The 25,820-nt window shown below is 36.7% G+C and overlaps 1 protein-coding gene across 1 annotated transcript in view; it reads right to left on the bottom strand.

Moving 5' to 3' along the window:
- KIF13A (kinesin family member 13A) overlaps positions 1-25,820 on the bottom strand; it is a 122,321-nt gene that overhangs the window by 96,018 nt on the left and 483 nt on the right. Inside the window, exon 2 of the mRNA XM_026059514.1 lies at positions 25,711-25,801. Coding sequence (XP_025915299.1) covers positions 25,711-25,801 — 91 coding nt within the window. The remainder of the gene's footprint in view (positions 1-25,710; positions 25,802-25,820) is intronic.

The following is a 25,820-nucleotide window of genomic DNA, read 5'->3' as shown; positions in this document are numbered from 1 at the left end:
AGATAACCAGGAATCCTGCTTCAAAAAGCAAACCGGTCCTTGAACAATCTTCCAGACCTTTTGTTCCCATTAAAGCTTCGTACTTCAGGTCAAACATAACATTGAATTATGGTAAGAGGGAAGCTTTGTGCAGATGGAAGCTCCACTTCATTTCACTATTTAAAACATGGAGGAATGAATAATGGATAACTTGAGAAAAATATCCAAGTTCTGAACAATACAATGACCATGGACATGCTGCATTATTTCTGCTTCTAATGGTATTTCTACCCTCTTGATTTTATTGCCAGCGCAGACTTCCAGTGTAGACAGACACCTCTCCACAAAGTCATAGGTTTGAAGAAAGGGACAAAGTTTCATGTGTCATGACAGGTCCCAACCTAGAATCAGCATTAAAGTCACATTTTATAATACATAATTTCATGTTTTGGAATGAGCAACTACAATAGACAACTGACAGTATCCTTGATAAACTTGGCATCTCAGGCACAAGTGTCCTAAAGAAGGAATAAAATCCATTCAACGCTAGTGCTAGAGAGTATTTTAGCATTTCCAAAGTAAACCTATTGTTACCGAAATACTAATTGCTATTAGCTTTCAGAGACTGTATATAAGCACGTGACAACAGGAATTTTGAAAATGTACATATTTTAGTTTGCGAAGGGGGGAGAATGGGGGGGGGGAGAATACAGGAAGATCAACATGAAATAGTCATTTGCTATTAACTGGACAGTTTAAAAGTGGATTTTACAAATATAAAACTTCTGTAAGCCTGCTTTCCAAAAAATTAATTATGCAGCAAATTTTAAAGAGCTGTCTTGAGACAGTTTTTCTTAGAAGCTCACCTCATCATTCAACAGCAGCAACAGTCTTCCAGAAACATTTCACACATCAACAGAAAGAAAAGATGGAGAAAAAGAAAACACAAGATAAAAAGAAATATTTACTCTATACTCTGACTATGCTTTAGCAATTTGCCAGTCCCAACTGCACTGTCATGGTCAGATCCAATTTGTTCCCCAGGAAGACACAGGGAAATATACACAAGTCTTCCCTGAATAAAAGATTACTGTTCTTACACAGCTTGCCTTGGTACCAAGACCTGGCACAACCTGGAACATAAAATCGAAGACAGAATTTAATCCCATCATACTACTCTCTTCCAGAAGGGCAGGACAACACAGCAGCAGCAGACAGATCCTTAGGTCTCTCTGTCACTGATGAGTTTTACTGTGTTTGTCCCAGTAACGGCAGGCACACCTGTACCCAGCCTACCATAGCACTTTCACTGCTAACAGCAAATTAGATTAACAGTGGCAGAATTGCTAACAATTCACAATTAACACCTCAAAATTATAAATATTCTTCCAAGATGTCATCTGAACAATTAATACATGATGGGAACAACCATAATTCACAGCAATTCAAAATACATTGTCTCTCCCCATTATACCTATAGTGCTGCCTGAGGTGCTAGAGCTGCTGAATGCAGAGAACAATTCGCTGCTCACAGTAAAGAAATGCTCTGCAATTCTTTCACTGAGAGCAGTGAAAAAGTACATCTTGGCTCTGGAAGTCTTGCTCAGCTGTTTCCCTCGTCCACATCCTGCAACAGAGAGCTCCGCAGTCTAAGCAGTTACTTAATGTTTCTTCCTCTATGCAGTAACTTTGGAAAATATCATCTGTTTTTTTAATGAGTTACTACACTAGCTACTTTTGTGTATCTTTATCATTACCCACTTCATTAGTCACTTTTCAAAAATAACAGAGAAAGCAATCTTTTCTATACAACTGTTTCATCGCCAAGTATGGAAAGTTATTTGAATTGGTGGTATTATCTGTGGACCTAAAACAATGCTGAAGAACAACAATATGAAGGTGATAAACAGGACAAAGATACAAGGTGTAGAATACAAAGGAACCAGTATTTAGTAAGACCACAGAACATGTAACTGTAAAAAGAATCATTTTCTCATGTCTGGGGGGTGGGGGGAAAGCAATAGAATAAACTAAAAAAAGGCTAAAAAAACACACAAGCAGATGCAATTCTTCAGTGAACACATTTCAATTGTTCAGGTGTTCAAGGAAAGGCTTGCCAGACAAGTTATTTTCATGAACACTTTTTGCTAAGCAATTCCTGAAGAGCTTTCAAAAGCTATCTGTTCTTCATTACTCTGAATTGCTTCCATAATCACACTAAATTGTAAAAAGAAACTTACAGCAAATTTCCGCTTCCCAATAGAGACCAATGTTTTCTGACCCAATTCCAACTAAATCAGCTCATCTAAGATTCAGTTTGGATCAGGTTTTTTCCCCCATTGACCACTCCATTTGTAACCTCCTACAGTCTCTACTTGAGCTGTTTCCTCTCTTCTGCATCTCCATCACAAGCTGTCTGAGGAAAAACAAAACATTTCCCAACAATTTAGTCCCCACTTTTTTCCCCCTGCGATACAGATGATTCTAATATACTCTTGATGTAATAACACATAGGCACTAGTCTGATCCATTGCCTCTCTTCCCGTTACAAAACACTTCCATGTATTCTGAAAGGAAGATTATTGTACATTATAAAGGTGCTTTACTTAACATCAAGGTTGTCCATAATAATGAAGTTCACAGAAGCTTACCATTGCTAGCTTCAGAACTCAGTCTTACAGATACTCAAACACATTCTTAATTAGATGTAGCAGAACTGTTACTTGGGATTTCTATTTAACTTTTCTTGTCATATTTACAACAGAACAGCCATCTATCTTTGCCCAGTGATGGAAACTATTACTGCCGTCTGTGCTGACTCCAGCCAGTATAAGACTAACATGAGATTCCTTCAGCTGCTTTGAGCTGCTTATTCAGCTGACAGTAATAAAAGTCAAACTCATTAACAGCAGTGGTGCACAGCACAGTCTCTGCTTATCTCAGGGAAGTGACTAAGTATCTCTGAGATACTTTTTACCATTTAAAAATAAAATTCTGTTTACCTGCTACCTGCTTTTAATAACAGACTTCTCTGAAAGCATTACAATTGCTTTCTCTTAAAACATGTCTATCAACTGGGCTAAAATTATTAAAAAAAAAAAATGCTGCTACATGAAGGCAATATGCTGTTTCCTGTATATAAGCTAAATTAAATTTCTAAGGTCAGAGACATCCCTAATACTTCAAGAGGGAGTCATAATGAGCACCTCTGAAGCAAGCATCCAGGAAACAGGTTTTTTACATATCAAACAATATTTAATCAAATATTGATAATAATTTTATACACGTCCTTTATTTTTTTTTAAACAGACCTGAAACATGGACTATTTATAAAGCATAGATAATTAAAGAATACTCATACAACTTACCATCTTTGATGCATTCAGGCAATTTTATGTTCCTCTACTTGCAAATTGCAGAATTCTAGGTGTATAACTGAGACACTAAAATTGCAATTTACCCACACTTTAGAGGGCCTTCATCCCCACTTCTCCTTGAAGTCACAGCCATCATACCATAGGTGTCAGTAGATATCAAAACCAAGGAAACAACTTTAATAACTTCATATGTGCAAATATTTAATAATTTATTAAATGCACATTTGTGGTAGATAAATTCTTGATTTTTTTAACCATTGCTTTAAACAAATATATATATATATATATATATATATATATGTATGTATAATTTATTTAGATTAAAAGTAGCTCAATATCCTGACCAGCTGACCAAACTGGTAAGTTAATTTGAACCAGAATTCAGAGACTCATTATCTGGCTAAAAAAAAATGAAAGTAAAAATCTACTTTTATTTCATTCTTAAAGATTAACAGTAGCATTATTATGTGCTACAAAGCTTGATGTAAATCTCTTCAACATTCAGGCACACAAAGAAACCAGATAGATTAACTACACCTGCCTGCATGATGCAAGTAGTACAATGAATTTGGAAAGAAAGGCCTTAAAAATGAAGACTAGACTACCACAAGAGACCTCCATCAAAAAAAGACAGGTTCCTTAATAGCATATAAAAACTGAATCAGTTTTCCATGAATCTTCATACCGTGTGTCAGCATGCGATCTGCTGTTAAAAAAAAAAAAAAAAAAAGAGCCCACTTCTCATGATGGCGTGTATCAAGGAGTTCCAAAGGGAACAACGCAAACACAGCTCGGGTACCTCTTGCCTGCTTCCAGGCTCAAAACCCCATACATTAAAAATGAGACACCTCAGTGAGAGTTCAGACCTTTCTAAACATCTCTCTCATACCACCACTTGAAGTGTGGGTCTCATGTCTTTATTTTTCGGGGGGGGGGGGGGATTACAGAAAGCCAAGTAGCTCATAAGATAAATGTAAAAAGAAAATCTTACCACCAATGAGTGGGTTTTTGTTTGTTTGTTTAAGAGTTGCATACAGTTAATTCATAACAATATAAATGGTTTCCATCTTGATTTACATACATTACACAGTATACCTAGAAGATTTTGGGTTTTTTTGTTTTGTTTTAAATAAGCTACTCCTTCAAAATGAGTTTAACATACAGAATTTTATGAAAACCCATTAGGTTTTCTGCTCACGCTGCAGGTCAGCCTGCCTCTTCTCCTCCAAGTTTTTTATATATATATATATAGTTACTGATTGAAATTGCTCTGAATTTACAATAGAAGTTTTTAGAAAGTCTACCGCTTTCATTCCCATTAAGTTGCCTAGGGTTTTTTTCTTCCCCCTTTCATGAACTGCCATGAACTCTGATCCTATCATGCTCCCTCAGAAGGATAAACAACTGTCTCACCTACACATCTCTTAACAAACCCTCTTGAGATAGCTCATAATGCTCTGCCTGCCATCTTTCTGTAACTACCGTCCAGTATAGTACTTCTGAGTGGTCAACCCTCTTTCATCTGTAAAATGCTCCGATTTTCTGTATTTCCAAGTCATTTATGATTCTTATCTTTCAATAAACTGTTGAGCTCAAATACACAGGGCAGACACATACCAAAGCAAAAACTAGTGTTAGAAGGGGTGGTCCTAGCTGATAGACATGCACAACAAAAAAAGGAAAGGTTAATTAACCATCTTATACTTTACAAGGGCAACTCAGAATATTTTTTTGTATATATTTGAATTTGCCACTTCAACTCAGCAAATGAGTTGTCCCCTTGCACTGAAATTCTACCTACTGTCATATTTAAAACTAAAACGCATATCAAAATTTCAATCTGTGTTTGAAATTCACTAATAATCTGACTAAGGGAGCAGTGACCTAAGAATATGAAAAGCAAAATTTGTTGTTGAAAAAAATCTGTTTACTGTTTATCTGTTTAYTTCAAGCAAATTCATTACTTAAGCACATCTATCAGCTATCTTCATTATTTCATTTATAAAAGTGCATATTTGTGACTCCAAGTGGGTCCTGCATTTGCTTCCATTTATATTCCACTATATCACTAATAGTTTTCTGCCTTTTGTTAAAAAAAAATATTATTCAGTAGATTAATTACACTTCATTGTCCAAAGTAGGCACCTCTACTGAAGATGACCAGGTCCAATAAAATATTTTAGTGGGTTTTTTTGAACTGATAACATATGTTATTTTACTTATAGGTCCAAATACTCGTTGAGGATTAAACAGCTTAAGGATATAAAGTGCTGTGCCACTTGTGGAAAAAATCAAAATTCATATCTGACTTATAAGAACTTATAACCTGCCACATAAATACACACAATTATTGAAAGCTTTTAAAATTTTGAGCTATTTCTGTGAAGAACACATAGGCATTCATGACTGCTGTTATGTTTTATTTCCTCAGAATAATCTTGATAAAACAAGCTTAAAGCCTAAAATGGCTTACTATGCCACTTCTCCAATACAGGCAATGATTTTTATATTTCTTCTAAAATCTACCGAGGAAGCCTCTTTCAGATTTGTATTAGACACTTGAAACAAAGATTTTTATTTATTTATTTTTTAATTTAAACCTGCTAACCAATCTGGGAATATATCCCAAATAGTTTGTGAGGAAAAAAAGGAGGGTATCAGTATTAACATTTTCCTTCTAGTTGTTTTGGCAAACAGTCAAGTATTTAAAGAACTTCATTCACTGACCTTTAAGATTTAGGAACCATGTGGTAAACTACTCTACTCCAAAGCTCGAGGAACTTTGACCTGGGAAGGAAGGAAAACGGAGCAATGAAAGTGATAACATCCCCTCTGGAGAAGTGACTGACCAGTTACCTGCTTTTTAATCATTCACTTAAGAAGCACTATCAAACTACCTGAGATTAGAGCAGGTTCCTGAAAAAGGCAAGTAAACCCTAAGAGCAAAGATGAAAACAGAAGTCAGAAAGGCGAAGATCACCAATAAATTAAATGTTACTTTGCCCTGGAGGGACTTGCCAGTTCCAGCATACCTACTCTGGAAAATAAACCAACTAATTTGTTGTCCCTACAGAGGGGAGCATTTTAAGGAAACTGATTAGAGAGCTTCTCTAAAGAACAACACAAATTACTGTAGAAAACAAATTCTGAACAAAATAGGAGTGAAAATCTCAATAGTTACCAAGAAAAAGAGAAAAGCAAAAGTATGTTAAATATTCTACAAATGGTTACTAAAATGGATTGTCACATACTTCTCAAACCTATGAAATTCCATTTTGTAACTCAGATGAAACCATTCATTTTTTAAGTGTTCACACTACACTCCACCTGACTGGCTAATATCCACCCCACTAGCACCCTGAGGCACAGCCTCAGGGAAAGAAAAGGCAATAGGTGTAGTTCTTAGTGCAGGCCTTGAAGACAAAAGACGTTTTCCATTTGGCACAATTCCCCACACCAAAGGCCCAGAGCAGGGCAGCCACTGGCTCGGTTCTGTCCAAGGCAGCTGATGTTGGACTCTGCAGGAGGCAAAAGACTTCTGCACTACAGAAAGGAGGCTGAGTTACCTCACCAGACAATCCAGTAAGAGGATAAGCACAGGACAGTCAAAGGCAAAAGGAAAGGCCTATCTTGTTTCCTCAAGCTTGCAAGGCTGTTTTACTTAACACTGAAATTTGCTATCAGGACACAGTAATAAACAGCTGAAGGGTAGTAGCTTCCGAAGTCACTTCAGGTGATGTGCAAAGCAACATCTGATCACACTTTTGAGTTCAAGGTCATCCAGTCCAATCCCTAAATTTGTTGTTTAAAACTCAGTTCAACTTTCTGTAAATAAAGCCTGCAACCTCCATTCCTCAGTAAGTTGCACTGTAGGAGCAAAAGAATGGCAGAAGTGACTACCAGTTTATGCAAAATGAAAAGGAACACATCCAGTTTAGACTATTCCTGTCTGCAAGTCCCACCTACTGTAACAAGAAATATCACTGACTACTGAGACTAGGAAAACAAATTTCTATATTGTATACCTTGAATCTAGAATACTACCACAATTTGACTTTTTTCCATATACCAGTAGGCCCCAGTCCAATAAATGAACATTAGTAATAAGAACAGTACAGTTTCATTTATAAAAATGGATTCTTTGTAATTTTTCCATGTCTGGAGAGCAGAAGTAAGGTTGGCCTACTGGGCAGGAAGACTTCCACTTACATGACAGGTAAGGGGCAACAGGATATTTGGAAAAAGGCAACAAGGTGTATGTAAACGATACTGTTCATCCAGCCATTCTGTCTGCACCTGCAGACATCCAGGGAGCAGCCTGCAGAAGAACAGACTGTCTGGTGAGTCAGTTCTTGCCCCTTTATGTAGTATAAAAGGTCGGGGACAAGGTGTAAAGCTCAGAGGACTGTTTGAAAGTAAGAGTTTAATGAGTTGATAAATATACTCCAGATCAATCTGATCTCACTTTTTTTAACTTCAATTATCTCAAAAACATTTAATTTTAAGCTATTATATGGAATTGTCTGACAAATCTGCACTGAGACCAAGAACTGATTGACCTCTTACATGGGGTTCCCTTGCAATGCCTCCTAAAAATTCATCTTTCTTTTTATTAAAAATGCTACCAACACTAGAAACAAATGTCAGTTAAAATTTGTTATGCAATAGATGTTTCTTTCTATATGCCTTACAAACACAGGCAAAGTGCAGTCTGAAAAACGACAGCATGTCTATTTTGTAGGTATGGAAACAGAAGGAAGACAGCACCTCCATCAGAGGACCAGCCAAGTTTGCCAGCTTTCATCCGTACATTTCTCAACTCTCCTCTTAATGAACAYACCCCCCCCACAAAAAAGTAATATACAATCGCCTAAGCAACCCCAAGAAAGAAGGAGAAGCTTCAATCTAACATAAACATGTCAGCTACAACAGATTTTTATGCAACATCAAAATACAAGATGCAATCAGTCAGTAAAAGACTAACGCTGGGATTTTAACAATGAAAAACTCTAATATAATAAAAATGAGTATTCATTTTCTGTATTATGATTTGGGGAGCTATGATGATCATCATATTAAATATGAAGCTACAGTAACCACAGGTATCCAAAATCAGCCAATAACATTGGGGGGCGGGGAGCAGGGAAGGGGAGGAAGAGGAAGATTAGAGGCCCTACAAGTGAAAAGATTTAACATTATGTAAACTTAGTGCTCACTACATAAAGTGCCTTCAAAGAATATTTTCTTCACAGATATTATCCCTGCATAATTTATCATATTCTGTATGGTAATGGTTGTAGACAACCATTAATTTTCTGTATCTCAGTATTTTCAATAAGCTCAGACCCAAAATCAAGTTACCAAGAATTAGCTGAGCCACAGTAGCTGTCTGCACACAGCAACTGCAAGGTAGTTAACTTTGCCTGGCCTACAGAGGTTTAAGATAGCTCGTGTTACTTGTACAGAAGTAAAAGAAACACCATCTTAAAGCAACAATTTCATTTAATTTGTACATTGCTACTTGGTCCTTTTTGTGGCTTTAGACTTTAAATTAACATTGATACACAAAATAGCTTGGAGGTCCAGGCTTCCTTCTAGTAATATGTAAACTAAAAAGCTACTCCAAATTAATTAAAATTAGCTGGTATCTATTCTTAAAAAAAAAAAAAAAAGTGTTATTTTATACTGATGACTATTAGTATGTTGCAATGAGAAGAATATCAGGAAAAAACCTTATTTGATACTGTATGTGCACCTACCAGACAAGTCTCCTGAAGCAATTTGTGAACTGAATTTATACCTGAGAGAATGTAGTATTTCACCTCCGCAGGTGCTTGAAAAAGAATTAAGCAGAAGGCATATGTTCTCCCTCATACTCTTGCAATGCGCTCAGAGGAGCTGCATGATGAAAGGACTGTAATTTCTTTGCTCCTTTGACCAATTATTTTAAGCCCTTTGCAATGCCGTAATTCATTTTTCAAGGTTATGTGAAAGATATTCCAATATGTAACCTATAAATGAATAAGACAATTTTGCACATGTTTCTCATTGAATTCCAGCACTCATTTATACCTTGATCTTTTGAACTCTAATGTTCACCATGGAGATGCACAATACACTTCCCTTCCTCAGAAGCAGAACTTCAGGTCAGATCTGCCATATACAGAATTATTAGATTACAATAGACATGATGATAACTTTGACTTTCAAAAAGAAAACCCAGCCAAACTCTAATTTGCCACAATAATTACTTGTAATTGACGGTATATAGAAAACTGGAACACTTTGTTCAAGGAAATTGGGAACACAATGAGAAGTGTCCTACTGACAGCAAGAACATTCTCAGAACTGATCATTTTCTTCTTCCTTTGAGTTTATGAGAGTACCAAGTGCTCAGAAACTCTGAAAAGGCAAGTCTGGAACAGGGGCAGAAAACATGAGCTATTTTATATCTCCACTTCGAAAGCATTATGTCAAATATTAGAAAAAAGAAAGCAATGCCCCACTGTTACAATCTTTTGAAAGCAAAACTTGTATACAATTGTGGTGCAACCTACAGATACCTCTGACTTACTACATTTACTTACTAAAATCTCTAGATTCTTTTCTTCTGTCTGTAAACTTAGCAACTCTGAAAAGAGGGATTTAAATTTTTGAAGCCTATGATACCAAAAACAATTTAAAATGTAATCGTAAAAGCATTAAAAACCTATTTTAATTTTCAGCTCAGGCCTATCCCATTCCCTAGAAGACCAGCATTTCACACAAGCATGCCCAGTCCAACTACTTCCATAACTTCTTTCACATTTCACCTGCCATACCAAACCTCTGCTCATCAATTTATTCCACATACTGCTCTCTAAAAACACAGTAATCCACTTGAAATAGTCATCTATCAGATTAACTTAAAGATAAACTTTGCTTTGAAAACTGACTAGCTGAGATCAACTGTCTTCTCACTACACAGACCTTGCCCTACAAATTTGCATTGACATTCTGACTTTGGTAGCAAAATTAGTATTCTATTCTCAGACTCAAAGCTGCTAAGGAAAGGTTGACAAATCTGCTCCTTTCCAACTCATCCACAAGGGTTAAGCTCCACAGGACATGGTGGCTGACAATACAAACACAATTAAGGATGACATTTCAACAACAGGAAGTAAGGAGATTCAGAAACTAGCCTCTAAATTCCAGATGACTATTATTAACAAAAATCTGGGTTTGCATCTTTTTGGATCTTATAATAGTTTACAGACAAAAGAGAAAAAAAATATTTATACAGATGAGCCAAGTAATTTTGATACCAAATTCTTGAGACAGTGTGGTCAAAGTTAATCCGTGATCATAATCACCTTCCCAAAGAGATTTCCTAGATTACGTAACTCTTCTGTTTCTTGATGGCAGATAACATCACACATGAACTTCTAAAAAATACATAAGCAGAGCTGTCCTGAACTCTGACTAACAGCTTTACAGCTGTCAGTAAATAGCTGTTCACTTAAAAATTCTGTTTTTCTCCAGATGCACTTTTACATTTAAACATAACATGCCCAATCAACATGTAATATTCTCAATGGAATCTTACTAGAATAGCCCAAAGTTTACCTATAGTTCAAAATTTTTTTAAAAGATATGTTAATCATTCTTTATTTCAAATTGTTCATTCTTATTCATATCTTCCATGAATTTTTTTTCCTTCTTGGCTGGCAGCCAATGGCATTATCCCCTCAAAATGTTTTTTGAGCTGTGGTCTCAGACTGCGCAGCCAATTTTATATCCATAATTCAATTTAGGAATATTTGTTTACAGAGCATGGAACACTACAGTATTATTATACTGAAAGGTATTAATTGTTTGAAGTATGCTCCCACTACCACTGCCTGGGAGAATTTTATCCATGCTGCAGCATTATTGTGTGACAGACAAAAGCAGACACAGAGTCCAACCAGGTTTATTAGCTCAGGTGCAAAACAAAGGCAAAAACTGGTGATAAGACCAGCTAATGTCTAGAAACAGAGAGTGCGCACAGACACTTTCAAATGGTGGAGAGCACCTGCCCAGGTACCAAATGAAGGCACAGCCACAGCCTGGAAACACTGCTGCAGGATACCATGAGCAAAGGAGCACTGCAAGTTAAGGGAGGGAGAATTTGAGAACATGGGAGCCTGTGTCGCCGTGCAGAAATCCACTGGGGTTTACACCAGCAAGCTGGGCTTTCTAGCTCCAATTCAGCAGCAGCATGCTGAACACAGTTGCATTTGAAAAATAGAAAAATTATTCCCTTATAAGATTTGTCTTGATGAAGCTGAAAAACAAAACAAGAAACTAAATTAGAAAGCACGGTCATCCTACAATGAAATCAAGATGTCAAGCCCTGACAAGTTTCRGAACAGCAGAGATTTTTAGCATTCAGTATACAGAAAATATAACAAAGAAGTTGATGAAAGGAAAGAAGCACTGTCAGTGAATACTACAGGTAAGTTACTAGTAGAACAGCGAGGCACAGAAAGACAAAAGGAGCTGAGACAAGCAACATGCACTTGTTGCAGTACTAACTGCAAAAGAGATTACATTTAAACAAAGCTTACAATTCAGAATAAGCAGCAGAGCACTGCTGGGAGTTGCCAATAGCGCTCAATCTCTTGATTCTAATATGCTGTCATTTCTAGAGATACAACATTTTAAATAATATCCTACAGAGCATGGGGGAATGCAGAAGGTCAGGAGGAAGAAAGGTAGAGGAAGAAGAAAGGATGAAATCAAATAAAAACAGAGAAAGGCATAAGCTTCTATCTGCAGATATGTTTTCACAGAAACCATGAGGTTTAGTATAAAGATGAGTTGTATATGTTTAAACATCCTGAATGCTAGTAAGTCAAGCTTGGCTACTGGGCCCAGCCATCCGCATGCTAACCCAGAGACTGAAGCACATTTTGTGGCCCATGCTGGCAGCTGCTCAGAGCCAGTTAAAGAACCGAGGTCTAGGTTTCTGTAATGGGATACGAAGTGTGTGCAAACGATCCCGTACTGCAGTAACGGAATGGAGATTCTCTCTCTCAYGGACTAGAACAAACAGTGAAAAACTTATTCTTTTCTACTGAACACTCTTCCTGGTACAGCAAATACCCAAGCTTTAAATTTGACATTCAACTAGATCAGTAAGGTCAATAAGCTTATCTAAGAAAAATGGGAGTCTAACCCTGTTTTGCAGTAAAGTATTTCAMCTGCTTTGTTTTTAATAGTTAATGAAGAAGTTCAAATTCTACTTAAAATGTTAATACATAGCTCTGTAGTTGTATTTAGAACCATCTGTGTTGTAATCTACAGTCAACGCTATTACTCATGATGAGTGTAGGCTGAAACTCTTGATAATGGAAAAATCTCAGATTACATGGTGTACACTAGGGAGTGTGTTGCAGACATACCCAGTCACAGAATCAACACTACAGAGCCAACTGGGTGTCTCTGGACAGTGAGTTCCCACACTCTGAGTTTTAGGAGACCTCATTAGCTTGGGCTCATTATTTGAACACGTGCTCATTCTGTACTGCATCAGAACTAGTAGAACAGCAGCGGAAGCCCACACCTGCCTACTTTTGCCCCTTCCTGTCCCTAGCACTGCTAGGGATCACCATCATTGCCACCCTCTCCCATTTCCAAGTTCACAGGGACAGTCACAAACACCAGGTACAACAGAATTAGCACTGAGCACAAGCTAACGAAGTCTTGCTAGATGCAAGCTTGCCATCCACAGTTGCCCAATACTTGCATTGTGCATCCTGGTTGCAAGTCCAGCATTGAGACTTCTGAACTGACCCTGCATGGGAGACAGCGAGGCCTTGCCAGGCTTATCTGCTAAAGGTCCATGCGACAGAAAGGCAATACTTCTGTTTCAGGAGCTGCAACTCAGCTAATTATCTCTGCCATAAATAACCCACAGCCTAGACTACCTACCTAGAAATTTGCCTGCATACTGAATACAGTTATGCAAATACAAGCTAGAAGAGAAAGTAGAAATACATGTGATCTCTTAAAATGTTGGCAAAAATTCTTACAGGAGTGTGAAAAGTCATATGTTAAGGAAGAAGAAAGGTTCAGAATAAGTAGGTCGATTTGCAGCATTGTGGAAAGTAATATGAAAGTTTCTGAACTCTGACAGGCATTATATTAATTAGTGATCTGAGAAGGCAAATAGCAGTAGTGAGGTCAGCAGGTTTTTGTTAGAAAAGTTAAACTGAGAATATGAAGGAGCAAAGTAGGCTAGTAGCAAAACAGCAAACAAAATTCAGGTTTGACAAATGCAGAATTAAATTCAAAACTCTTTTCAAATGAAATTTATCACATGAACTTTCTAGTATAGCTTTCCCACTCTGGACATCATCACAAGTAATTTTACTAAAAGTCAGCAGCAGCAGTTCTCAGCAACTTTCAATACAATAAGGACTCAGCTGTCTCCTTTCTGCTTAAATAGCAGTTCTACTCCAAAAAAAAAGACTAAAAGTCACATTTTCTCATTAGTTACTCCAGACCAGTTCACAATTTATTTTCAACTACTACATCTGCAAACTCAGACCTGAAAGTAAAAGAGCAAGAGTAGAAAGAAAAGGGGGGAAGCTGCAGCTAAAGTAAGTATTCTTTGTCAGACACTCTTAGACCAACAGTACCGAAGCAAAGAAGCGACCTGCTTCATATGGAAAAGCAAAGTTAAAAAAAAATAAAAGTTGTAGAATGATTTTGAAAAGACTCAAGAATTGCCCAATATAGATTTTTAAGAGAAAAACAAACAAAAAAAAGCACGTAGTACCCTCTTCTCTTTCCATTTACAGCAAGCTTTCTTTAGGGAATTCTATATTTACCTCATATTTTAGATGTAAAGTAAAATGATAATTTTAACAGGATTTCAAATACGCAGCTTTTCCACTGCTATTTGGAAAAAAAAAAAGTTTCCTAGGCTAACCAAACGCTCACATTGAGCTTTACCAAATTCTGACATTGCTCATTATAGCTTCTAGCCAACAGATTGTCAGACTCTTAAGTTATCAGTCTTAAACAATGGCATGAATGTTTCTTAAAAATAAGAAAACGAACTCTAAATTAGTTTGATTTTTCTTCCTTTTCCTACATAACACAACTGCATATTATCATTAACATTTTAAATATCTTTCATTTATATCACTGCTGATGAAAAAAATCTACCTTCAAAATTTAATTATGCAATATCTTTTAGAATAGTATCTCATTTCAAAGTATAAAGAGAAAGACTTTGCATTTATTTTCCTCTTTTTTAATCACAACAAAGGCAAATAGACAAGAGGTCACTTATGCCATTAGCTTACTTGCCTCTGTCTTCTCTGAACTATGATGAAGATGCAGAAAAATTGAGAAAAATGTAAGCATTTAAAATTCCACTTTTAAAACAGTAAGAACCTCCAGAAATCCTACACCATCCTTTTTGACAAAGGATGAAAGATTAAGATGAATTGGTTTGGAGTGATTTTCTTGAAACACATTTACACATTGATCATGTGAGTGCAAGAGTATTTCCAAAGTCTACTTGAGTCAGTCTTGCAGACAAGCCATGAAATTTCTTTCTTACTCAGGTAACTTAAATTCTAAAACAGCAACCGATAACGTGGGTAAAACCATACAGCAGAAGAACAGTAGCTCGGAAAACATACTAGAATTGCAAAATGCTGAGAACMTTCAGTCACCTCAACATTGGGGATCTGCACTTCTGTGTTTAAACTAGCACAAAGTTGCAAGATGTCATTCTGCAATGAGCAGTTGCTGCTGAAATTTCAATAAGGTGGACCACATTCCTCAAAACATATGTAAAGCTATCTGTGAGGATCTGAGGGACAGAACATCCACTGCATTCTTAAAAACGGTAAATAAAAATATCAAGATACTGGTTGCAGAGCAAAACCTTAAGAGAACACTTAAGTGCTGTATCTTTAAAAACCTTTTAATTGTCTTTTTGACTGACATACAAGTGTTTCTTTTGAGTGAATTATTTCACAGCCAGTTTACACACAGATTTCCAATCATGACAGATGTTTAATGCAATATATGAGAGAAATTCAATATTAAAAATATATTACAACCATGCAAACAAATTTAGGAACATAACATGCGAACTTAACTGCAATGTTATAAACACCTCAAACAACAAAAACACTGGGTATTTGGAAGTTCTTGACTTGCAAGGCAAGCTGTCCAGTGTTCAATGGTCTGTGTACCTGAACTCATTTTCCTTTTTGTTTTCAATTTGGATCTTAACCAGGGTACACATTGAAGAATGCAGCATTGCCTCAAAGACTGCCAGTTTCTCATGCACAACATTTTCAATAGGATGGGAGAAAAGCTTATGGGATACCAATTTTTTTTTCCAGCATCTGCATTGTTTGAGGAGTTTCATCATACTGTTGAGCATCCATTTCTGTATCTCACTTCTACCTTTCCTTATCCTTTCAATTCTGGTCCCTAAGTATCCTTTCCATATATTCTACCGTGTCAGCAGCAAATCCATTAATGAGCCATCTTCAGCATTTCCTTATGTGTCAGCTTCTCCACAGATGCTGAAGTAGCATTTCTCAAGGACATTCCAATCAAGAACACATGCAGGACAGAGACAAGGATTAGATTTGCATCAGAAGAAAGAACTATCAAAAACTTTCCTCTTTTAAGTTTAATGAGAACTATGGAAAATGCCAGATTGTTTTCTGTATAGTTTGTTCCAGAATAGCTTATCAGCTGTGGTCATGTTAAGAAGCTCCAAAATGGCAAAACCAAAATGGCCCAAGTTCTGTGATACGCTTCTAACTGCATCTTCAGAACCATCTTTTTATCTCAGTACAGTGCAATAGCAAATTGCTGGAGACCGCAAGTGGTTTCTGCTCTTACTCCATTATATAACCTCCAAGTTCTCTTTATAAAGACATTCAAATCTAACTACTTGCTGAGCATTCAGAGGATATGTAACTAATGCATTAACCTCTTCAGTTGTGTACACAAAATAAACAAACATTTATTTTATTGCACCAAATGGCTGATTTATGTTTCAGCCTGGTTTCATTGGACAAAATCTTCCAAAAACAGATTTAAGTCTAAAGGAATGAGCACAAAACGGAATGACAGCATGGCATGACAGGAAGGAAAAAAAAAAAWATCAAAAAAATATCAAAACGCTTAGGACTTGCATCATTCAGGGAGGTCGCTACTCAGCCAACACAAATCTGGAGCACTTCAAGCTTACATCATATTGCATAATTTAAAAAAAAAAAATCACATCAACACATGTTGACAAAGAAGCTTTCCAGAGTAGACCAGAATGCTTCTCATTCAGGGAAGTAAAGCATCTTTGTCAGTAGAAAACTTCTACCAGCATGCTCTGTACCTCCACTGGAATGCTCTGTTGACTTATCTTCAGCTAAAAGTCATCTAGTGTAAAACAAGCCTTGGCTTTTGGATCACAAAATAAAATTGATTTTGAAGTAAAATTCAACAAAATAAGAATTCAGATGTATTAAAATCCACATTATAACCACTGCAAGTCACTGTACAAATCCATTAATTTTGCAGATAAGAAACTTTGCCTTCCATCACACCCAATCCAAGAAAGACCTTCTCAGCTACACTGCAGGTGATTTAATTTTAACCATGAAGGCAGAAGAAAAGCAGAACTTGTGTGGGAAGAAGTGCCAACTACTGTAGTTTCTTATTTAAGATCTACTGCTCCTTGTCATCATACGACAAATATTAGGCAAAACAGACACCTCCACATGCTTACATATATTGCTTGGAAAATTATTCTAGCAGCTCAGGAAACAGATTCAGAATTTTGAAGCCTTAGTGTAGAAGTTTAATCCCATTGGAGGCTTTTGAGCACTACTGACTTGGAATTTATGTTAATGCATGAAAAGAGACTGAGGAACAATAACTGTAAGCTCAATAAATGGGAAATCATGTATGTTCTTTCATGTTGCTTGCAAATCTAAAATATTCTCTAGTACAATAGATTTTAAGGAAACAAGCATTTAAGTGTTGGCATCTTCAGCAATGTGYTTTTAAAACAAAATATCACATTATTTAGACAACATCATACTACGACTTTCTATAAAGCTTACAATTAACAACGCATCCTGGTAGTTTTTAATATACTAAACACTATCTTCATAAATACATGCACAGGTAAACATGCCATCCCAGCCACAGCAGGTGACTTGACTCGTAAAATGCTTTAAAATTCTTGAGATACACACACACTGCAAAGAGAAGAGGCAATAATGTCATGTATTTCAAGTAAGCCAGTACTAGCATACTATCCATGTTGTCATTACATGCAAAGAGGCAGCAGCATAGGTTTGGTGTGGGCTAGCATCTAGAAAACAGACCATAGGTATGTACTCTATTGCTAGTATACAATAAGCCTGTTTGCTATGTCTTCATCATTATTATCCATGTTAGCTACCATACACTAACATAAGCATACTAGCAATGTTTCAAACACACCTTTTCACCACTGTGCAAATATGCCCCAAAATAAGTACAGTACCATTACTGAGCACTAAAATCTATTCATAACTTAATCTGTCAGAAGAGTAATTGAGGTATAAATCTTTGTCCTGAGCTATTTCTATAACACTCCAGTAGCAAGTAAGTTAATAGAGAATAACTACTTATAAATTATTAGTGACTAGGGTTTGTTACCATATGATAGCTGTATGGTGATCTACGTGAGATGAGATGGTACATTCAGATTAGCTCCTACTGAAAAGGTTACACCTCACAAGTCACTGACATAACATTACTTAAGGAAGATGCAGGTATATCCAGTAAGGATATATACACTTAGGATATCTCTGTTTAGAATGTACCAAAATGACAAATAAAGGTTGAGGTTGATGACTAAGGAATTTATTACTTCAGGACATGGTTATGAATTTCATTAATTTAAAAAGCCTCACTTATCAAAACTTCAAATTTTATATTAAATGGAAACTATCAAAAATARAGTCCAGAACTCCACTAATCAATTAGTGATAACTAATAACTACTAATAACTTTAACTAATTAACACTAACCAAGCATAACAGCTTCAGAAAGCCACTCACTCCCCTTTCCCAAAAAAAGAGAAATGAAATAAAGGTACACTTTCCATGGCCCTGACAATAGCTTATGTAACTCCTACTCTTCACCAGCACAGATATCTTGAGCTCATGTCATTGATTTTTAATTTCTGTCAGCAATGCATTTTCCTGCCTTTGCTGTCTCATATACTAAACTTTCAACCTGCTTGTTGCTAACTCACCAAGCTCCTCCCTCAGCTCCCATTCAATATCCGTCACACACCACAGAAAGACCATACGGACATGCACCAGGAGCCCAAGTTCCAACAGACTTCAAGCTCTGATGACCAATTTCATATCAAAGTCATATAGCAGCGACTGAACAAATTTAAATCCTTTCCATGTCTCTCGTAAGAGACAGCAGTACTACTTCCAGCCAAAAGCATGGCTGTTTTAGTTAACTTGGTGCTTCAGGTCTCAAGTTAACTTGATACTGAGTTCTTGCAGTGCAAATCATCACACAGTAGGGTTTTTTTCTTTGTCTGTGCATTTAGTGAACATGTACAATTCTCCCTGTCTCCAGCAGACACTTTCACACTTCCTTTAACAGCCTTCTAGACATTCTGCAGCTGGTAACAGACATCCTAACACAAAATACGAGGAATTGAGCAATCAGAGAAGTTATTCAGTTAAACAACAGAATCTGTTCAGCATTGCTGCAGCAGCTGACATTTCACTATAATCGACAGTAACTGTTTCCTTTAATAGATTCAAACCATGCCCAGTGTGGGCCAAACAAGCCAAGAACTACTTTCCCACCATTAAGGACAGTCTTTCCACTGGCAACACAGCCAATGAGGTGACTGCCACTACTGGCACTCAGTTTTCACCCAATTTTAGAGGAATAAAGGACTTCAAACCTGATAACATCTCATAAACACACTGGCAGCAAGTACATTCCTCAGTTTAAAGATTTAGCTCTAATCTTATTACTAGAACTATCATCACAGTGACACTCTGAATAATATATGCTAGCCTAGGTATACTGCATTGCAGAACTGAGACCAAGCAGGAATTCACATTATCACCAAAAATATACACAAAAATTTGCATCCCAATTCTACGGAGTTTGTAGACCTCACTGAATGGAAGCTTGTGTGTACCGCTTCTCTCTGAGTCAAAGTTTTGGGGAAGGGTGACTTTTTAAGTATATGCAGAAGAAATTTGAATCTAGGCCACACCAGAGGCACTACAATACTTTACAAAATGACATTTGTAAAACTCTTAAATTACAGCGACTCCAACCAGAAGTCTGAAACCTTACCACATGCACATTCAATAGACCTGCTAGAGGCACAACAAGGCAAAGGCAATTCTTTGTTTTCAAACATGAAAACTGTCTTTATTAATTATATCAAAGGGGCAATGAAGGCAAAAGATTAAAACTTTTCCTTTAGTCCCCTACTAAATACAGAAGAAAAGCATGTCTAATGGCCTGCTAATCTTTTTTAAAAAAGCTTTTCAAGTTCCATTGTGTGAACATTTCCAACACCACGCAACAGAAAAATTGGATAGGTTCAAAGCTGAAACTCTCATTTCACAGTGTTCTACATAGTAATATTTTAACACAATGCTCAGTAACCCAAAAGTACAGAATGGCTACAAAGCAATGATTGCCTAATTAACCAAGAACGGTTTTCCTTTTCTTCAAATACTTGATCTATTTTTGTTCTGAAATACTGCCAGCTAAGTACTCCTAGCTGCTCACCCACAAACCCAACAGCCTCCAATGGCAGTTTCCTTTAGCAATGCCATTTAAAGACCAAAGCACAAGGTCCTAATAGCTGTCTGGATTTTATAAACATGACAAAAGAATGGCTGTTCCTTTTACTACACCTTCAGGACACCTTAAAAAGAACATGCCACAAACCTATAACCCAAAATACCGTGTGTTTCATTTTGTTTCAAATTACGTGGAATTTAAGAACAGCAATTTTATGGAACTGAGTCTAGTGTCCTACCTGAAGCATGAATGAAATAAAGCATTGCAGAAATAATTCTGAAATCCCTTTTCCAACAACATATTTTGTAATTCAGGCACACCTTTTCCATAAAGATTAAAAGCTAACAGTTCACATGCTGAACATTGACACCTAACAGGAATACTAATGGAAGAGGTCAAAGTCAGTTTGCTTTTACAGTTTCCTATAGCAAAGGTAATGGTCGCCGCATGCTGTTATTTTATCATCTATCTCAGATGGATGATAATTTGGAGTATATGCATCTAAGCCACCACCTTGTCGAGCATTCCTTCAGATACAGAAATAATTTGCAGCTGTCCAATTTCAGCTGTCATCTTCCACAAGGTTCAGTTTAAAACAGGGACCATTGCCACAAATGAACATCCTTTCCATACAACAGCATCCTTTTCACTTCTGATGCTGTTCAAAGCAATAAATCAAAAAAACCCCGTATGAACAACTACCTACTAAAGACCATTCAGAATCATGCTTTCCCCAATGGAAAATGGGGCGGGGGGAGCAGGGAAAGGTGAAACAGAGCTGTTATCTAAAAACAAGACTTTGAGGATAAGCTATCTAGGGATAATGAAATCTTTGGAAGTATCATGGCCTACAAAAACTGGATAAATAACTGGGAACAAGTTGGAGGGGATCTATTTTATTAAAGAACTCAAAAAATATATATATTCCACAATCTTTAGCGATTTAACAATATTAAAAAAAGTTCTCCCTAAGTAGCATTTGGCCTTTGCACTATTCACACTATTCATCTGTTACCTAAAAGGTGAAGGAAGAAGACAGAGCAAACAAGTCTTAAAATATGTTTCCAGAAAAGAACAAACTAAGCCAGGAAGAAAGATGCTTTCTGAGAAAAATGGCAATTTCTTATTCAGCTCCACACTCTGATGACTTCTTACTGATTTTCTGACCCCAGATCTTTAATAACACCAGGTTTGTACATGACTACTATGCCTTAATGGAATAAATTGCCCAACAGATGATTTTTCTTTTTTGTTTCAGTCAAACTACATAGTTGAAGTAGTATTTCAGTTTTACTGTCTCCATAGTTCCTTGTTTATTTCAGTCAAGACAAATATTTTGTTTATTAAAAAAGGAAAGATCATGTCATGAAGAACTGTTGTCAGGGAACCAAAACAAAACTTTTCTTTTCAGATCCTATGTTCTTAAAAAGTGAAGCTGAAAGGCAAGGATTGGGGAAAGCATATCTTCACAATCAAATGCAGAAGAGGCACCTGGCAAAATCTATCTGGTTTTTTATACTAAAAAAAATAACATCTGTAATATGAAGTAGAATCTTTTACAGGCCCAGAGAGAAGTGTCAGAGTTCTATTTTAAAAAAAAATCACTCAAATATTTTGTAAGACTAACTCCATACAATATTTAGTATTTATATTTTCATACCATATCTTATTGCAAACAACCAGATACAAATATTTATAGAAAGACAGATATACTGCTGGCTTTGAAAGGTAATACCTGTTTCTGAAAGACTATTGGTTGGAATAATTATTTCAGAAATAATTTAGTACAAGAGAGGAAATTCAGATTCATAGGTGAAGACAGACAAAAATCATAGGGTTCCCAGAAAGACAAGATGTTGTCCATTTATTTCTGGGGGAGAAAGGGAAACCCATGCCAGTTTGGGAGAGGAAGAGGATAGAAGACAGGAGAGGGAACTAAAACAACACATAAATACACATATTGCCCAATATAAAGGAAACTACTGCTACCAATAATAGTAAAACAAGGGTTCACAGAATCGCAGAATGGTCAAGGTTGGAAGGGACCTCTGGAGATCTAGTCCAACCCCCCTGCCCAAACAGGGTCACCTGTAACGGTATGAAGTCCAACAATCAACTTACAAAAACTTTGCCAGCACCACAGAGATTATACCTGATACCAGCTAATGAAAACTATTCCCTTCTGAACTCTGCCTAATATTACTTCCATTGGTGAAGGTTTTCCTGTACCTTTCGGACTCAGATTGTTAGGTTTTTCTAGATTCTCTTTCTTCTTTGTTAGTTTAGAACCCTAAAAATCATCAGCCTATGGAAAATGACAGGCCTGCTGCTTACAAAAAGAAATGTATCAAATTGTAACAAATTGTATTAACAGCTACTATTTTGTAGCTTTTTTTGTTAAGGTATGAATACAATGTAGTCTAGTTGTTACAACAGGGAGTTAGAAACCCTACTCTAAGTTAGGGTTATAACTTGCTGCTTTACCACCAATACAGCAGATGAATATTTGGACAAATGACAGCACCGCTTGGATTTTAGGCTTTTTTCACAGCTTGTAAAACTGTCACTACTTGCTCATGTAAAATCATTCAGAAGTTTAATATTAGAACATGTACAATTAGAGACTGATCAACAGCATGTATCCAAACTTAGGTTTAATTCAAAAACAAATCCATACTTGTAGAATAGACAAAGCTAATAAAATTGATTTTCCTAACCTTGGATATTCTTTCAAAAGCAAATCTTATAATGTTACAACTATGAAAGCACTACCTAACTTTACTTTAGAAAATTCAGTTATTACATTTAATATTATAACTGTGAGTACAAAGCAAACAGAGAGCATGGTCCTGAAATCCACCCCCACCCCTTTCTCCTCCCTAAACTACAGCTTCTTGGCTTCACCTCAATTAAGAAAGCAGTCCTGGAAACAAAACTTGCTTTAGAAAGCTACTTATTCTTATTCCGAAGTGCAGTACAAACTTCTACTTTCATTCAGCTAAAAAAGGAAATTTCCATATAAAAAGCTAAAAGGTTAAAAAGGGAAGGGCAATTCTAAACAGAATATTAAAATAATGCAATATGGTAGCAAAAGACCAATTAATCACTTTAACAAGTGAAATCATTTTTGTAATGACATGGTTGCTCTGAAAGAAAAATCCAGTTGCACTACATAAAACCAAGCTACACAAAGAAAACCAAAAATCCATTTGACATCTCCAGCCCTGCTGAGGCATTAATCCAAGTACAAACAGCAACTACTCAGCAATTCAGAGCCCATTTATATAGACATTTTATTTGGGTACACTTAGAAGAACAGCAGAATTCATCCTTCATCATGAGAAATTAAACTATTTCTCTTAGGTAAAAATGTAGAAATCAACTGATTAACTTTAAATAAAAATTAAGAATCGTTACAAAGCACTAGAAAGTCCATGAAGCATCTCAGTAGACTGTACACGACAACCACATACGGAAAGTATCCAAATTGTATTTCTGCATCAGTGAGATTACTTCTGAGCAGTATTTTTGATCAAGTATTTCCAATCCGTTCATGTCAGACAGTTGTTTCCTTCAACACACAAGTTAAACATTTAACAGACAGCCAAATTCCAATCTCACAGTGTGCTGCAAGCAGGGCAGCTATCACCTGCCAACACAGCTATCGGCTGTGGGGTTGCACACAAGTGTCAGAACTCACTCATGAGACTCTTGGCACAGAACCAGCAGCCAATGCAAACTAAGTAAGAGAACATATACATGTTACAGGTATTAAAGCCAGATAAGCACAAGCCACACAGGCTCTAAGAAGGCAGAGAATCACTGTATAGTCTTCCTAAACACCTGCAGACCAATTTGCACAACAAGCAAAATTCACACATCATAGGCTCTTTGTTGAAATAATCTGTCTCTTAGACTCCTTATCGAAACAATAATTTTTAAAACTTGATTCTGTTCTTGCATTGTAAACTCTCTATTCATTTTATGTTTCATACCTGCCAAATCCACTCACTTTAAAGAAAGTTAATATTATTCTTATTGCAGTAGTGTTGTGATGGACACCATATATACACTTCAATAAACAGAGGGGGGAATATTCTAAAATAGAAGTCTCAAGAAAAACAGTATTTCCATTATACAGATGGGATGCTAAGCCACACAGAGGCAGTAAGGCTTGTAGAAGACCACACAAAGATCTGTGAAAGAAGCAGGAAGCAAGCACAGATCTTTCAAGTCCCAGCCCAGCACATTAGCCATAGTAACAGTTCAGAAGACAACGCAAGTTGGATTTAAGTTAAATTGATTTGATTACAGCTACAATCCAGCATTTGGATTAATGTGAGAAGGTCTTCATGTAAAGTCTTGGACCTTTTCTATTGGAAAACAATGAAAACCTGACATATCGCCTTTGAGAAAACCCAAATCCTCACGCTACAGTTTCTTCACAACTCCTACCAACTCAATCAAAAATATCCTTAATAAAACTTAAACAGTAGGAACACATTCAGATGAAAATGGCTATAACCATGCAAATGATTTCACCCTTCTTAGAATTAAATATATTCAGCAGACCAAGTAAGCTGAGTAGTCAACAGGTAACTGAAGAGATAAGCATACAATGTAACTTTTCCTCTCACACTTCCCTGTCTTTCCCCACACTCCCTCAAAGGAAAAAAATCTTTTCCTGTTCCGATCTATTTTTACAGTCTAGTGCATTGGTATTTTGGAATATTTCCAATGGTATTCTTTACTGGGGCATCATAACTGAATGCAAGATTTCAAAATTACTTTAGCATATTCTCATAGGCTACTTCAGAGAATAACACTGAGTTAACAAAGGATCTAGCAATTACAGATACAAATATGTTAAAACCTAGTAAAACAAAACTTAAAAAAAAAATACCATTGCTAGCAGAAAATCCAAATTCTGCTTTTTGTTTCCATAAATGAAAACCCAGGTTATATCAACACAATAGCATTCTGCACTTAAGGGAAATTTCTGAAAACACTGTGGACAGTCACTGTAATTCCTAATCCTATTGATTATCTAATGAATATCTTATTTTTTGAGCAGTTAATCAAGAACCAGCTTTTAAACTCAGGAGGCCAATAGTGATCTTATGCCTCCACAGCTCCATTTGTTTACCTCCAGTTCCACTCGGGAAGCAAGGAAAGGGTGAAAGGTCTAATTGTCATTTCCCAATAACACGAGTCCAATGAAGCAGTTCCTGACTGACACTTGTGCTCGCCCTTGCAGCGCGAGGCCACCACATTGTTCCCTCAGCCCATTCCCTCTCCATCGCAGCCTTCGAAAGGCACCGAGCAAAAACTTTACAGCACTGCTGCTCCTTTAACAAAACCACACGAACCATCTGCTGCCTAAAATCCAAAGCTGGAGAGGGTGGGGCAGGAACTTGGGACAGGGTGTGTGGGTTTTTGGTTTTTTTTTTTAATGAGTAGCACGATTAACTTTGATTTTTTTTCTTTCTTTTTTTTTTTTTACCTTTCTCCCTGCTTGGTGTTGGAAGGCGGAGGGTGAAGCACAGTCTGATTCCCTTCCATCTCCACGATACACTTGGTATTCAGGTCCAGCTCTGCGAGGCAAGGCGACAG

The sequence above is a fragment of the Apteryx rowi genome, unplaced genomic scaffold (genome assembly GCF_003343035.1).
Source record: "Apteryx rowi isolate R43461 unplaced genomic scaffold, aptRow1 scaffold_159, whole genome shotgun sequence".
NCBI lineage: Eukaryota > Metazoa > Chordata > Aves > Apterygiformes > Apterygidae > Apteryx > Apteryx rowi.
Note: the sequence above shows the minus strand (reverse complement) of the source record. Positions and strands in the feature narration are given on the sequence as shown.